The following is a 16548-nucleotide window of genomic DNA, read 5'->3' as shown; positions in this document are numbered from 1 at the left end:
TCATAATGGCAAGTGCGCATCAACTGGAAGAAGGATGAATTGATTTCTTGAGTGCAAAAACTCTATTTTTTCTCTCTCTGAAAAGCTTGAAGTGGGCTTAGGGTTTTATACTGAAGAAGGCAACGTTTGGCTTCATTTGCAAGCGACGTTTGGCTTCATTTGCAAGCGACATTTAGTGGCTTCATTTGCAAGCGACGTTTAGGCGGGACGCGTTCCCAGTTGTTGGATGCGACCACGTGTCATCAATCCTTGTGAAAAGTAATCTTCACGCTTCGTGGAGATCAATTGACGTTTCCCTCCCTTGGAGACACCAAACGTCGGCGTGGTTATCTCCTCCACATTAAATGCGCCCTCAATCGCATTTAATGCTTTAAAAGAGAATGTCATTTCAGCATGACTTACATTTAATGCTCATGGCTGACACTTATTGCGCAAAGACACATCTGTCAAATAAAACTTATTTTATTGACCAGGCCAGCTGTCAAGCGCAACGGATAACATCTGAAGAGGTCATTCGAATGGAACACTCTTCTCCGTGTATCAAGCTCAGAGCGAAGTGATTTCCAGTTTCTGACAACAAAATATCCTAAGTGTCTTCAAGTCACGAGCGATGGATAAAGTTCAAAGCACGTTGGTATAGCACTGAGTAGGATCCGACCTAGGTCGTTGAACCTTTAGGGGACGATCACCTCAGGTCGCTTGTGCAATTATTGAAGATCCAGTGACCTCCACTCAGTTTGTTGGTCGAGTTAGACCGTGAACTTTATGTCATTTCAGTTGTTCTCCACTTACAGTTTGAGCAACCGTTCCTTAGGACAAGTCAAATCATGACGTAATCATGAAGTTCTCAAGGTTCAAACCTTGAGCCTTAAGAATTGGGAGGCTTCTGTTATGCCTAAGAAATCAGGGTTGATGCAAGTTTATGTCAACAAGGACCAATTAGAGTTCAGGAAGGCTTTGTGCCACCCAAGCGCTACCACATCGTCCAAGGACGGAAGGAGTAAGGCTGTCATCAACTTGGCAAGTAAAGATTTGGTTTGTGAGTGGCTGGGAGTCGCCCACCTGCCTAAGCTCTACGCGATTTAAGGATATCTCCTGTACAATAAGCCAATGAGAAGCAAGGTAGGAATTGTACGGCACCTCCTCGCTTACAGATTTGTAATCATTACCCAAAAATCTTTTACTATAAATAGAGAGCTCCCCTCTCATTTTCGAGATTCTGAAGGAAACAAAAAACACTCACTCTCCCTCTCTGTATTTCTACTATTTGATCACTATACGTGACCTGATTGTAATCTCTCATTTATAAAAATGTAGCGGATGTAGGATTCGCTTTGAGCATTCGAACCATTTTAAAAATCATCTCCCATTTATTTACTTCATTTTCCATTCAAGTGTAACTTCTAAATTAGCTTAGCACTTTGCACGTGCAAATAGTTGGGGCCAAATATCTGGCCTCAACAATATGCATGCGACGTATAAGAAAAAAATTTTCAAACCACTTTGAACAAGCTATTCTACCCTTACAAAACAAATCTATAGATCAAGAGTTGTATCATACCATAGACTTTATTTGATTTAAAGCCTGCGAATCAGTTGCATCTTCTACAGCTTCCCTGATTTCCATAATTTGTGGTTAAATCAGAAACCACCATTAAATATTTTTAATTAAAAGAGAGAGAGAGAGAGAGAGAGAGAGAGAGATTCAACATAAGGTTCAAGAAGCCAAAAAATTTCCTCTACATTTTTATTAGAAGCATCAGAAATTTATCAACAAATTCAATGAGAAGGAAAGAGTAGCACTGTTTGTAAGGAAGAAAGTGCAATATGCTCCTCTTAACAATCCTTCTAATTGTAAAAGACAAAGATTTCTCTGAAGGGAACTCCAGATAGAAGAACTATAAAGAGTTGAAGCCTCACATTTATATCAAACAAGGCACCAACACATACCTCAATGAGCAACTCTGGTTAAGAAACTCTTATATATATATATATATATATATATATATATATATATATTATATATATATATATATATATATAAGGAAATGCATAATTTCAATTGTGAAAATAACATGTTCATTGTGTTGAGTTATGTTATGCCTAAAAAAAAAGGGTTGACGCAAGACCCAGTCATCATAAAAAGTCAGAGCTTAGGTATGTCCGCAGCTAGTCAGAGGCAGCCACATCACACAATGATAGGGGCAGCATGCTCCTGTCAAGGCAATGGGTGTGCGTCAAATCAACCAGGAGCTAGAGTGATTCCACGTGTCTAATCACTGCACCAAATCGCGTAAGTCGCTCTAGAAGGTGGACAATGGGACATAAAGAAGGATTTGCATGGATAATCCCACCAACTCATAGATTTAGTAATGATAACTTTAATCCATCCCACTATAAATTGAGAGCTCCTCTCTTATTTAAGGGATTAGCTACTCTCTCTAAAGAAAAAATAGCATTCTCACTCTTGTATAATCATTTGTAAGTCAGTCTGCTGAACGTGACCTGACCACTATTATAAATACAAAATCAGTGGACATAGGATTTGCTTCCTTAGCATCCGAACCACTTTAAACGCTATTCTTTGTTGCATTTACTCTCACTCTCACATCCACATGTGTCTTCTGGGCCCACTCAGTATTTCACACATGCGTTTGGTTGGTGTTAAAATCACGCATCAACAGTTTGGCGCTAGAAGGAGGGCGGGCCCTGATTTAGAATTCATCATTTATCAGGAGAATCTCTAACCTACTAGTCCTACAACAGCAAATGGCTCGCCGACTTGAACCTAAACGAACCAATCAGGGTGCTAAGGAGATCCCCCAAATGCAGGAGGACACCTCTCTCGAGGTACCTTTGGTTCCACAAAATGTCGCAGGGGATATCCCGTCAAGTTCACAACTTGACCTTGCCATCATGAGCTACCTGGAGAGGTTCAACAATACTCTCCAAAAGGTTAAACAAAGGTTGGACCGTTTGGACCAGAGAGTACCTCTCGAATTAGCTGGGGCAGTGCAACCGCCAAAAATGCCTGCAGGTCGAGCGAAAGCATGGCAAAGGGCGATAGCTCGTGCCGCGAGCATTGCAGCACGCCGAATGAAGGGTAAGCAAGTGGCGAAAAATGGGCCTAAAGGCTCCAAAGGGTCGACGAACACCGACCATGTCCCGAATAGAATATCTGTGGCGTTAAGACTCAGTGAAAAGTCACAGCCAGAGCCGTCCTATGCCACGTCACATGAAAACCCCTATAAAAGTGCTGGGCGGGGCGATTCTCATCATCGCCAGAGAAACAATCCTGATCATAGTCGTATGGGAGGTTCCCACACTCTGCGGGGCAGTTCGTACCACCGCGGAGGTCATGAAAATTCTCCGTACCATTCATCGCCATTACACGGCTCTAGCCAGCGTGTGTTGAGAGCGGCTGGAACTGCCAGCCGAGGCGAAGTGGAATCCGACCTCCAGACTTTCCTCAATTGCAATCGCAAGGGTCGAACTCGCATGGGTGAAAGCAATCCCCAAATAGCTCCGTTGCGCCAGATTGAGGAGCTGCAACGAGCTCTAGACCAGCTTAGAGCTCAACAAAATGAGCAAGGGCAGGTCGCATCAGCGTCTCTCTTTTCTCCAACAGTATTAGTCGCCCTTCTCCCGTCAAGATTTAGAATGCCCGACATGCAGGCGTTCGATGGAAATTCTGATTTGCAGGATCACTTGTACAAATTCAACGACCTGATGAAACTTCACCAGGTTTCAGATTTGGCAAAGTGTCGTTGGTTGACAGTAACTCTAACCTCTCATGCCAAACCATGGTTCAGGTCGCTCCTAGCGGGATCGATCAACTCATGGCCTTAGATGAGTAAGACGTTCCTAAGGTATTTCCAAGCAAACTGAAAGTTCTCAATGCCTTTAAGCTACCTCAGCAATATAATGCAAGAGAGGGATGAATCCCTCCAGTCTTACATCGACCGATTCCACCAAGAACTTAATAAAGTAGCTCACACTCCCGAAGAGTTTGATCGTACTCTCATCATAGCAGGAGTTCGCCCACAGACTGACCTGTGGAAAGAGTTATATGCTGAGGATGATGTTTCCCTCACCCACTTCTATAACCTTGCGGAGAAATACCTCCGAATTGAAAAATTCTATGGCGACGCTCCACCGCCCGACCCCGACGCTTCAGGTAGTGCGTCTGGTCGGGGGGAAAGTAGGAGGGTTAATCATAGGTGGGCTACTGAAGATCAACGAAAAGGAAAGAAACCGCGCTATGAGCCCAAAAAGTCTTATGCTCCAGTTCCTCGTCGCGATCGCGACATAAATCAGTATACGCCTTTGAATGTGTCCGTGTCAGCTATTCTTGACAAGTCGGAAGAGGCCAGCCTGCTCGGAGAGCCTGAGCCCATGAAAAATCCCCTATTAGCCAGTATAGTAAAAAATATTATCGCTTTCATCGGGATAATGGGCATCACACCGATGAGTGCCGAGCTCTCAAACAGGCAATCGAAGACCTCATTAAGCAGGAGCATTTCAAGGAATATATTGATGACTCCACCCTCACACAGGAGAAAAATCAAGGGGAACCAAGAAAGAAGCGTCGTGATCGCAAAGGTATATGCAGCGTTAATTTGATCTTTGGAGGATCGCACCTCGTGAGGAACTCGCGAGGTGCCCAGAAAAGATATGCTTGCACCGCCCATCACGATCCTATCAGTGTGATGAGCACGACGCGTCGACCACAAAAGGTTCGCAGGGAGGAGGAAATTACTTTCTCCGAAAAGGATGCAATTCGATTGCATCATCCCCACGATGACGCTTTTGTGATCACGCCCTTAATAGGGTGCCATAACGTCCACAGAATGTTGGTGGATAACGGAAGTGTTGTGAACATCCTATTCCAGACAGCTTTCGAAAGAATGAACTTGGACGAGGCCGACCTGAAGCCCGCCTTGATCCCCTATATGGTTTTACAGGGGACCACCTGATCCCCAAAGGAACGATCTTGCTTCCAGTCACGCTGGTTGACTTTGACGAAGTGACCAAGGTAACTGAATTCTTGGTAGTGGATTGCCCATCCGCTTTTAATGGTATCCTAGGGTGACCTCTGCTGAGAAACTTCAAGGCAGTCACTTCGACATACCATCTGAAGATGAAGTTCCCCTCTCCGACGGGGATAGGGGAAGTCAGCGGATCTCAGCGCACATCTCGCGACTGTTACATGAAAACAGTGCAATTCGTGCAAAAGGAAAGGCATCTCACACGGCATTCCCTGATAGGCAATGGCAATCAGCCGGATCGAACCACAACCTGGTCTAGCCAAGGATAATATGTATCCTCGTATTCAGGAATGCCTTTCCAGTAGGCCAGTTAAGGATCTGTCTGAAGTATCGATCGACCAGAGCGAGCCGAGCAGAGTATTAAGAATTAGGAGCAATCTGAACGCCCAGCTCGCCGCCGAACTAACCAGCTTCCTCAAAGAGAATATTGATGTGTTCGCATGGTCACATGCAGATATGGTCGGGATTAGCTCGGATATTATTTGCCATGCATTGAAGATCGACAATGAAGCCAAGCCGGTTCGCCAAAAGAGAAGAGCGATGGATCCGGAGCGATATGCTGCCTTAAAACTTGAGGTGGATAACCTCCTTTGGAATGGATCCATCTGAGAAACGCTCTATCCAACCTGGGTTACCAACTCGGTTCTAGTAAAAAAGCCCAACAGCAAATGGTGGACCTGTGTCGACTTCACCGACCTCAATAAGGCGTGCCCAAAAGATAGCTTTCCTCTGCCTAGGATCGACCAGCTCGTGGATGCCACCTCAGGGCACGAGCTGCTGAGTTTTATGGACGCGTACTCAGGATACAATCAAATTCTGATGTATGCGTCGAAAAAAGAGCATACATCCTTTGTTACAGATCGAGGGTTGTACTGCTACAGAATTATGCCCTTCAGCCTCAAGAACGCTAGCACAACTTACCAGCGGTTGGTTAACCAAATGTTCTCCGAACAGATCAAAAAATCAATGGACGTCTATGTAGATGACATGCTGGCCAAGTCGCATGTCGCTTCAGATCACATAGCGTATCTCGCTGAGATGTTCGACATCCTCCGACAATACAGAATGAAGTTAAACCCCTCAAGTGCTCATTCGAAGTATCCTCGGGAAAATTCCTAGGATACATGGTTAACCAACGGGGAATAGAGATCAACCCCGAGAAAATCCAAACTCTCCTCGATATGAAAAGCCTGACCAACAAAAAGTAGGTCATGAGCCTCCATAGGTGAATAGCGGCACTAAGTCGCTTCATGTCGAGGGCAACAGATCGCTGCTTGTCATTCTTCAATGTTCTAAGGGTCAATAAAAAGTTTGAGTGGACTCCCGAGTGCGAACAGGCATTCCAGAGTATTAAAGAACACCTCGGGAAGCCACCTCTTCTGTCCAAGCCTCTCTCGCAAGAGATCCTCCTCCTGTATCTGTCTGTCTCTCAGTTCGCGATCAGTGCCTTAATTCGAGAAGAGGATAGGGTCCAATGGCCAGTGTATTAAGCGAGCAAGTGTCTGTTAGATGTCGAGATGCGGTATCCAGAAATGGAACGATTAGCTTATGCCCTGCTGATCGCTTCCCTAACTTGCTTGGATTTCAGCCTCGAGAGCCTGCCTTTGCTTTTCTGAGACCTCCTTCTCCTGCTCTGCTCGTAAGGCCTGCTGAAAGGTCATTTTGAGCTCCTGGTCTTTCTCGCTAGCCTCCCTAGAGAGCTTGGCTATAGTCCTCTGGAGTTCCTTTATCTCCTCCCTATGCTTCTCGAGCTCGGTCCTTTGAAAATCCACTGTGCGAAAAGCCGCATTCCTTTCGCTCAGGTACTGGTTCACCGATTCAGTGGATAGCTCATTTTCTGCTTCGACGGCTTCCAAATCTCGCTTGAGCCTCGCATTCTCTTCCTTTAGCGCGACCTCTCCTACAGCAGATTCCAGCCAGACCTTTTGTGGGGATAGTTGCATGGAAAGCAGAGCCTGCGAACAAGAAGAATGTTAGTCTCCTACTAAGAACGAAAAGGTAAAGTCCTCGTTGAGGACAATTCGTTTTACCTTGCTTATATGCTAGATTGATGTGGACATCAGGTCCACATGGTTGGAACCCACGAACTGTTCAAATACTTCTACGAGTTCGCACTCCAATAAGGCGAAGACCGTCGGCTATAAATGATCCGGCAATTGTCCCATCGAGTCTAGCACTAGAGTGTCCTTACCGATGCCCCCGGTAGGGGCGTCGCCCATCGGTTCCTTACCCGACCTCTTTCTAGTACCTGCGACCCTGCTTTGCCCTGCTCGAGATGCTCTCAAAGCAGTGGGAATGCCTGGCTGTGACCTCCCAGGCTGAATGCCTAGATCATCCGGTTCGGACTCTGACTCTTTGGCCCGAATTTGTCGCCTCTTCCTTGATCACTGGGCCATTGTCTTTTGCTTTGGGCGAACAGCTGAAGACTAGGAAGTACCCGTAGGTTGGTCCAAGGCACCCGCCAAAGGTTGAAAAGTCTCAACAGGACGTGCCGAAGCCCCCAGTGTTGCCCTTCGGCCGGGAGACCACTGGAAGCAGCTTCGATCGTCCTAGTGGTCCTCGCTCGAGGGAAGGTAAATTGTCTTCGTTGTGGCGACCTTGGCACCTTCGGAGGCATGGTTGCTGCGTATGAACGTCATTAGTAAAAATAGTTCACTGTGCAATCAAAAAGGACCCAATTAGCATAACTTACTCGATGGGGACTCTAAGGTCGCGTCTACATTGAAAAAGTTGTATCTCTGCAGATTCGCGGTTGTCACGAGCAGCTTTATGTCGCGACTCGCTTCGGGCAAGAAACCAAAGGCTACAATTCTGTCCAGATCCGCGAGCAGATCCAAATTGGTCATTTTGTTAACTACCAGAAAAATAAACAGTTCTTTAGTAAGAAAAACAAAGTCAATGAGTTCGTTAAGGGAAAAGAACCTACTCGGGTCTTAGAAACGGTAGAGGCCGTCGTAACGAAAGAAGAAAAACTTCGTCTCGTAGGCCCCCGCATTGCTAGGGTAACTGTGTATCCCCTCCTCTATAGTAGGTCGCCTGGACAAGTAGTAGGAATCATTGTCCTTGCTCTTTTTTAGGATGTACGAGCAACCGAGTTCTACTGCGGTTAGCTCACCCAACCCATTCTCGCGACACACGATGTACATGGCAACCTCAATCATGTACACGTTCGGCGTGAGTTGCATCGGTGCGATCTTGAAATGATCCAGGATCGACCTGACAAAAGGGTGGAAAGGGATCAACCCCCCACCCTTGAAGATTTCCTTAGAGATCACGGCCAACCCATGTGGTGGATGCCAAGCTGTGCGTGTCCTATCACGGAAGACATCCATGCGGATACCATATTGGTCTATCACTTTTTCGAGCTCATCCTCAGTAAGTACTAAGAAGATCTCTTGGGTGGGACTCGCAGGAACATCCTGCGTAGACGAACTGGTCTCTTCCTTGGACCTGGTCATTGAGGGGTCTATTCTACTGTAGTCTGCAAAAGCGACAAGCAGGGAATCTTTTTAGCCCTCGTACATTATTTCATACGATGACGTGGAGGAAAGCAAACACTTCCCTTCCTAAATCCTAGAAAAACCCTAACAGAATATTTCGAGCTGCCATTCATGGCTCGAACCCAGCAAGAACATTTCATCTTCGATCAACTATCGGAAGACGTATCATTTATCAACTACTAGGAGTAAGAAATAAAAACAGAAAACAATTCTTGCCTCTCAGAATATGAAGATGGATCCTTTTGCTTCGAATATCAAGTACGCGCTGGTTTGGAAGGCAAAGAATCCAAGTTTGCAAAAGTCTCTTGCTCTCTCTGAACAAATGAGTGTGGCGACATTACCTGAAACGAACCTAGGTTTTATAGCAAAAGAACTGGCGCTTGTTTTTCTTGAAATCAAACGACGTTTGGGCGGAAAAATGTACCTCACCGTTGATCGTGACCACATGTCGCAGATCCACAGGAAAGGGTGACTGTCACGCTCCAAGAAAACCAAATCGTCGTCCTTCTCCGTTGAAAAACCCAAGCGACAACATGATTCTTCTGCCACATTAAATGCACCCTAATCTGCATTTAATGCTCTGATAAGGGATATCGTTTTGGCATGTCATGCATTTAATGCGCATGGCTAACATTAATTGCGCACAGGACACGTCTGTCAGAGCAGAAGGCGTTTCATTAAATGTATCCATTGCGAAAATGCAACGGGTAAAGCCTGAAGAGATTGTTACGTAGAACACTCTTCATCTGACCAGTCACGAAGCAACGTGACTCCTCAATTCTACCCCATTGGTCGCGAGGCGACGTGACTCTCGACGAGTATTAAGTTCCAAAATAGCCCAATCCCTTGTCCGAGGAATTCCAAGTATAGTCAGGTCGTGAACTTCGAAAGATCGAAATCAAAGCACTAGTATGGTCCAAGATCAGGTCGCGCACACAGAAGCGCAGTCTCGACCTCTTTTCAAACAGGTCGGAATCACTAAAGTTTCCTCAAAGGCGTCTTGTCACGGCATGAATTATAGTTTCCAACGTTTGATCCCCAAACCTTAAAAACTATGGGACTTCTGTTATGCCTGAAAAAGTAGGGTTGACGCAAGACCCAGTCAGCATAAAAAGTCAGAGTTTAGGTATGTCCGTAGCTAGTCAAAGGCAGCCACGTCACACAATGACAGGGGCGGCATGCTCCTGTCAAGGCAATGGGTGCACGTCAGATTAGCCAGGAGCTAGAGTGATTCCACGTGTCTAATCACTACACCAAATCGCGTAAATCACTCTATAAGGTGGGCAATGAGACATAAGGAAGGATTTACACGGATAATCCCACCAACTCACAGATTTAGTAATGATAACCTTAATTCATCCTACTATAAATTGAGAGCTCCTCTCTCATTTAAGGGATTAGCTACTCTCTCTAAAGAAAAAATAGCATTCTCACTATTGTATAATCATTTGTAAGTCAGTCCGTTGAATGCGACCTGACCACTATCATTAATACAAAATCAATGGACGTAGGATTTGCTTCCTTAGCATCCGAACCACTTTAAACGCTGCTCTTTGTTGCATTTACTCTCACTCTCACATCCACGTGTGTCTTCTGAGCCCACTCAGCATTTCACACGTGCGTTTGGTTGGTGTCAAAATCATGCATCAACAAGTTATAATCTTATAATCTTAAATAACATGTTCAATTGTATCCAATTCACATATAGAAATAACAACCTTAACAGAACCTGAGTTGATTTCTGCAAATATGAGGGATCACACAAAATAAAACAAAAACTTAGAGGACTGCAAGGTCATTTCTTTCTCCTTACACCACTCTTTGAATTGGATACATTGTACAGAGGGGGAGCCGGGGAGGTGTTTATGTAGAACTTGAGCCGCCCACTTCAACCAATTGCACGCTGCCAAAACAAACACACGTGTCACAATTAACAGATCATCGCCACGTTTATGTTAGTACAGTGGCTTAAGAAACGTGGCAACATCTGATAATCTTATTAGTCCACCATTTACCACATGTAGAAGATTTTGGCACTTAATAACCCTAAACTTAATGAAAATATAAAGTACCCCTTATCGTTTTGAAACTATGAAAGACACCCTTATCTTCTTTCTATTCTATTAACAAATTAACAAAAGTATGCAAAGACTAGGGACTCTTTGGTGGCCTGTTGGGACGATAGGGATCTTGGTGGGTGTATTACTCGATAAGTCTGAAGTCTCATTCCCCTCTATTAGCCCAATAAAGCTCTCATTAGCGCCAAAACATCTCTGTATCTTCATTATAAGGTATTTATTTTGTTCTATACAATCTAAAAGTTTGGTTTTTTTTTTCTTCTCAAGTTTTAACTTCAATATTTTTCTGGGTTATTCTATTATTTGTCTTTAACATAACTTATGGTTTGTGGGTTGTGTTTTTGTTCAATTTTAGCGTTTTCTTTTGCTTTAATTCTCCAAGATTACTCTGTTTCATTTGTATTTACAGTTTCTTTGAGTGTAAAATTAGAGTACTTTGTTTATGCCCCCAAGTGTTGGGTGAAGTGCCTATCAGATCTTAAACTACTGGTTTATTGGGTTTCAATTTCAGTATTTCTTTTCGTTTAATTCTCCAAATTAGATATATCATGTTAATGTCCATTTTATTGTGTGAAATTTTAGTACTTTGTTTATGCACTCAAGTTTTTGATGAGATGCCAATGGGAAATTAAAGTACTATGTGTTGAGTCCATAGTTAATTGTGATATTATGATATTGATTAGGAGCAGTTATGGAACAAGTTGAGTTATTGAGAGGTGACAAACTCGTATTGAGGGGGTTGAAGTTTCATGGCTTTCACGGAGTGAAGCCCGAAGAAAGAAAACTCGGTCAGAAGTTTTTGATCGATGTAGATGCTTGGATGGATCTTCGGATGGCTGGTAAAACTGATTCCTTGTCCGATACTGTTAGTTATACGGACATTTATCGGTAAGTCAAAGTTATTGATACCCTCATCTATAATTCTTGCAATTGGTTATATTATGATGATGATGATGGTGCTGATGTTTCTCTAAATATTTGCATTTGATTGTTAACATTTTAATTGTTGTGTTTGTGGCCCATTGAAACTTGCTCGTTCTGTTTTTACGGTGAATGTGAACAGACCTTGGATAGTCTTAGGACCAGTTTGAATGATTGTTAACATTAGAAAGAAGTAATATTAGTTGTTGTGGTGAAGAAAAGAAGTTGAGTGATTGATAAATTTTGCTATTGGAAGTGCTTTTGAGTTTCCGAAATAGTTTATATGAATTTGGTAAATTCTGCTTGTGTAAGGATCAGTGGTGCCATTTTTATTATCAATGTATTTTGAATAGTTAAGATTCCTTCTAAATTATGTTGCTCATTATGCAATATGCATGATAGATTGATCTCAATCAACCAATTTGCACTGATCTAACGACTCAAAATTTATGCCATGGATCGTTCTCCATTTTGTATATACATATATTCCTCTACTTCTGATTTTTCCAAAAGGGGGTTTTTGAAACATTTTACCAAATACCTAAATTGAATTTTAATGGGATCCTATTCTTTGATATGTTTCTCTTTTGATAGTTGTGGATTAGTAAGTGTATGCCTTCTTTGACATGAATTCCTTCTGATGGTGTGAACTGGTGACTAACAGCATAGTTAAGGAAGTTGTTGAAGGACAACCTCAGAATCTTCTTGAGTCAGTGGCTCAACTCATTGCTTCGAACACTCTGACAAAACACTCTCAAATTTCTGCCGTAAGAGTGAAGGTTGGGAAGCCTCATGTTGCTGTTCATGGCCCTCTTGACTACTTGGGGGTTGAGATCCTCAGATACAGAAATATCGATGGACCAAACTGCTAAGTACTTGGAATTTTCTTGTAACATCTGGCATTCGTCTCGTATTTTCTTGCAGTCTTATTTTTTCTTCCCCAAACTTCTGAAAACCTCAGGCGGTGATGATTCAATGTTCAGTTTTGTTATTGTTGAATTGATGTTAACGTTAATTAATTACCATTTCGGGTTTTATTTTGAAATTTGAATGTCAAAGTGATGAAATTTGGATTATTCTTTATACTTTTTCCAGTAGAATTAGGCTGAGAATTAAAGAGAAAAACAAAATTAACATGTCCGTTACAAAATATTATTTCATTTTACTAGAGAATTAAACTGGAAATATGTTCCCATGAAATTCTACATTTGAGTATTCAAAACCACCTGCAGCCGTTGAAGCTACATATTTGCATTAACCAAAACTGAGCAAGTTATTTTGCTTTTTTGTTCTATTTCCATTCTGTCTTTGGACATTTGGTGGCAAAATTCTACAAGATAATTCCTGCTATAATGCAGATCTAGGTCTCACAAACTACTAAAACCTTCTAAAAAAAGGCAAAAACATGAAGAAATTAGAGTTACGCAGCCACATTTGCTTCATGACGACGGGTTTTGCCTTTGCGGTTCCAAACTGGAGTTGACTCAATAAGTGTATGAGGTACAAGCCGCTTTTCCCTCTTAGTCTTCTTGCGGAAATTGTGTACTCTCAACCGGGCTATTTGCGCCTCCTCTTCTGGGGTCATCTCCCTCACGACCACTGTCAAACGGCATTCCGGTCTTACTTTAAGTCCACATTTTCCCTTTGCATGGTATGAAATTCTTTTCTTAAAAAATCCCTTCCCAACAAATGCCTCAGCTGTAAAGAATTAGATATACAGAATTAGCAGAGTGAAAACAAATATACAAGAAAATTCACTTGCGATTACTTACCAACAAGTAGACGATCAGGATCCAACCCATGATTATGAGTGGCGTTTGCTCGGGCAGAGTGAATAACCTACAGAATACAAATATTAATCACATGAATGCTAAAATTGACATTCCCAATTCTTAGGAAACACAATCATTCTCGTCTTCAAACCTCTGGAAACACCTTTATGCACTAATGTTATGAGTTGTCTTCAGTTCACAGGCAGGAATAGTAAACAAAATGCACAAGCCGCACAACCATTTTGAAAATTCTTTACATAATGAAATTTTAAAAATTACAAATACAGTCCAAATCTTGTTTCCCAAAGTGCATAACTTTCTTCACCTTAGCTGCTTCCTGATTATAACTTCCCTTTATTTATTTATTTATTTTATTGTTTCCTTTATTTCAAAATGTAGGAACTATTTAAAGAAGGCTAGATTCAAAAAAAAAGAAAAAAATTGTCACACACTTTTAATTAACTGAGAAGTTACTCTGTTGACCCCACCCTACTGTATCATTAAAATTTTAAGTCTTCCTACTTGATGAAACCTACAGGAGTCATATGGCTGGATCACCTGATAGACAGTTTTTGCTGCTCGCTTTATGGTCACTTGTAGCTGCAACAATGCATCTTCCACACGCATGCCACGTATGAATTCAGCAACCAAGTTGACCTTTTTAGGACTCTGAAAGAGCAAGTGAACTAAAGCTAGTCAAATGACGCAGAAAAAGACCAAGCAAATATTACATGTTTACATAACACAGCAGAATTAAGCCTGAAATAGCATAATGTCTGTACTAGAGATCTACCAATGTATATCTTGTGTTTACACAAACCATGTGCAACTCATGTTTTCTGAAGCAGTTTAAATTTGAAGTCTAATACACAACGAAATTTTGAAGCCTAGAACTACTTGGATGCAAGAACAGCAGGAATAAGATCCACACTTCACAAACAAAACAATGAAAATAAATGTTCCTGTAAAATTTTCTATAGTAGTACCTGTTTTATGCCCTTTAGAACTGCTTGAACTTTTGAGGGTTTAACAACCACCTTTTGCTCATCAGTTTTTCCACTATCTATTGCCAACACAGGAGTCAATGGAGATGAAATAGGTGTTTCATTTGATGACTCTGCTAGTAACTGCCTTGAGCTGGAAATATCCTATTCGAGTAAAAACAATAATGATGATAAGATACAACAAATTATAACAGTAAAACCCGAAATAAGATAAAAATAAAATGTCACATTTTGCATCTTGAGCACTGAAGTAAAAACCCCCATCATCCGAACAAATTCCTGTCGTTTGCTTTATTCTTTTAAAGTTTATACTTTTTATTAAACTAACAAATTTAAACCAAACCTGTTCCAAAGACCTTTGTATAGCCCCAAGAGACCCAAACCAGCTAAACTACATAGTACAAAATTCCCATAGTTTACGAATGTGAAGGGTTGAACAAATCAAACTCAAAATCTTTATATAATGCTTCCAGCAGATAAATGTTCATCTTGAAAATTATTTGAAAAGGTGTCAGCTTTTGCTTGGTGTATCATCCTCTGCTTCAACTTAAAAAGCAGATAATTAGAAAGAGTTTCCAACTGTACATGACCTTAGAGCAGTACAAAAGGAGTGCTTGTCTACAAGAAAGGGGGGTGCTGGCCACGCATGCATGAAGAACAACATCTGTGAACATCAAGCAAGCTGAACAATTTTTGACAGCAACACCTATCTCATTAAATTTTCTTAACACACAATGTTTCCCAATATTAATTCAGAAAGTAGCCCCTATACGAGAAATCCATGCTAGCCTGCTGTAAAATGTTATCAGATCTACCTAAGAATCATGGACAGTTAACAGAAAATTTGCAAAACATGTCAGGTCTCAACGTGTGTCATAGCTAAACTGGCACTTTGCTTCTATTTATTATATTTGACACATAGGATCAATCAAGCAATTTCTAAAATTGCTTCAATTTCATAAAAAGAATCACACAAAATGTAAAAGGACATGCAAGTATTACCAATTGTTGCAAATACTGATATAAAGGCCTTGAGAAGTTTGAAGAAGGTGATTTCCAGAGCCTCTGTGCATGAGGTAACTGACCTGCAAAAGTTCAAGGAGAATGATGACAAAGGGATTTTAAATTTGGTATTCCATATTTCCCTATCAACTAGCCATTTACTTTACCTATAAATTTAACCTTAGATTCTTATTCAGTCAAGAGGAAGAGTTCATAATATGCTCCCATAGAAAGAGATTGCAATAGACTAACCTGACAAAAGAGGGGAATCCACACGAGACAGACAAGAAAAGTTGGTAGATACATTGAAATTATGTGCCACCCTTTTTCCAACTTGATGAAGCGCAAACTGCAAATGTCTCGGCCACCCCACCATGACTTTGAAAGCAAATTTAACAAAGAATATCCACGGGGAAATGTATTAAATAATCTGAAAAATTATAGTAACACAATTACATTGAAAACTCAAGAAACAAAAAACACACAAGACAGCATATTAAAATTTTACAAGCTGTAAACACTCACGCAGGAGACTAAAATTACAATAACATAAGTTATGCAAGCAGCTTTGAACGAATATACCAAAACAAAAATAAAAATAATAATTATATAAACATCCCCTCAAAATTGTACACTTATTATCAAAAATTCCTCCAACAATAGCAAAAGAAACGGAAAATTTCATAAATTTCTCGAACTTTTATGGGTTATTTGTATCAATAAAATGCACCCACCCATTTTCTAAGTGCACAAATCTTTATTTAGTTAAAAATTTAGATTTTTACTCCACATATCTTAGTACTTTGGATACAAAACAATTAAACCAATAGTTACTTGAACAAAAAATATTAAAAAAAAAAAATTCTAGAGAATTAATTAAAACAGACATTTTTAAATTCAATACCGAGTATACTTAGTAACAAAAACAAAGTGTAAAACAGTGTTTCTAGGGTACAAATAGCTTCATCCTTCTTGAAATAACCTTAAAAAAAAAATTCACGCGGTGGAAGAGAACTTTGAACAACATCGCATTTACAACAATACAACATTGTATAAGCAATAAAAATAAATGAATAAACTAAACCTAAATCGAATTCAATGAATTGAATGAAACCTGAGCAGAGAACAAATGGAAGAGCAAAGAGAAGTATTTTACCGTTAGAGAGGTGACGGAGGCGACGGAGTCGACTGTGACTGAGAAGTATGAGAGCAGAGTGTGCGCG

At 41.3% G+C, this 16548-nt stretch overlaps 2 protein-coding genes across 5 annotated transcripts; one reads left to right on the top strand and one right to left on the bottom strand.

Annotated features, from left to right (window-relative positions):
- Positions 1–10708: 10708 nt before the first annotated feature.
- On the top strand, positions 10709–12592 carry LOC116138285 (dihydroneopterin aldolase 1-like). Of its 3 annotated transcripts, none has more exons than XM_031423997.1 (3): positions 10709–10839; positions 11310–11514; positions 12212–12592. In XM_031423997.1, exons 2-3 carry the CDS (start codon positions 11318–11320, stop codon positions 12417–12419), a joined length of 405 nt encoding a protein of 134 aa, XP_031279857.1. In that variant the 5' UTR covers positions 10709–10839; positions 11310–11317; the 3' UTR covers positions 12420–12592. The 3 variants fall into 3 exon arrangements, with proteins under 3 accessions (XP_031279857.1, XP_031279859.1, XP_031279858.1); XM_031423999.1 differs by having other exon boundaries at positions 10734–10839; positions 11316–11514; XM_031423998.1 differs by lacking the exon at positions 10709–10839 and having other exon boundaries at positions 10910–11514.
- Positions 12593–12760: 168 nt separating this feature from the next.
- LOC116138284 (50S ribosomal protein L22, chloroplastic-like) lies at positions 12761–16548 on the bottom strand. 2 transcript variants are annotated; one of them, XM_031423994.1, is made up of 7 exons: positions 16482–16548; positions 15578–15755; positions 15326–15408; positions 14306–14467; positions 13878–13988; positions 13320–13386; positions 12761–13245 (listed from the first exon to the last, which is right to left on the bottom strand). In XM_031423994.1, the coding sequence occupies exons 2-7, from the start codon at positions 15699–15701 to the stop codon at positions 12968–12970; spliced, it is 825 nt and encodes a 274-aa protein (XP_031279854.1). In that variant the 5' UTR covers positions 15702–15755; positions 16482–16548; the 3' UTR covers positions 12761–12967. The 2 variants fall into 2 exon arrangements, with proteins under 2 accessions (XP_031279854.1, XP_031279855.1); XM_031423995.1 differs by having other exon boundaries at positions 15578–15703; positions 16482–16541.

The sequence above is a fragment of the Pistacia vera genome, unplaced genomic scaffold (assembly GCF_008641045.1).
Source record: "Pistacia vera cultivar Batoury unplaced genomic scaffold, PisVer_v2 Contig34, whole genome shotgun sequence".
Classification (NCBI taxonomy): domain Eukaryota; kingdom Viridiplantae; phylum Streptophyta; class Magnoliopsida; order Sapindales; family Anacardiaceae; genus Pistacia; species Pistacia vera.
This window is presented reverse-complemented; position numbering and strand designations above follow the sequence as displayed.

Bases quoted from the DNA above. Each gene is read 5' to 3' on its own strand.
- LOC116138285 (XM_031423997.1), top strand. From the start codon at position 11,318: ATGGAACAAGTTGAGTTATTGAGAGGTGACAAACTCGTATTGAGGGGG. The intron at 11,515-12,211 runs GTAAGTCAAAGT...GGTGACTAACAG, and splicing joins AGTTATACGGACATTTATCG to CATAGTTAAGGAAGTTGTTG.
- LOC116138284 (XM_031423994.1), bottom strand. From the start codon at position 15,701: ATGGTGGGGTGGCCGAGACATTTGCAGTTTGCGCTTCATCAAGTTGGA. The intron at 13,387-13,877 runs GTGATCCAGCCA...TGTATTCTGTAG, and splicing joins CAGCAAAAACTGTCTATCAG to GTTATTCACTCTGCCCGAGC. The intron at 13,246-13,319 runs GTAAGTAATCGC...AATTCTTTACAG, and splicing joins TCCTGATCGTCTACTTGTTG to CTGAGGCATTTGTTGGGAAG.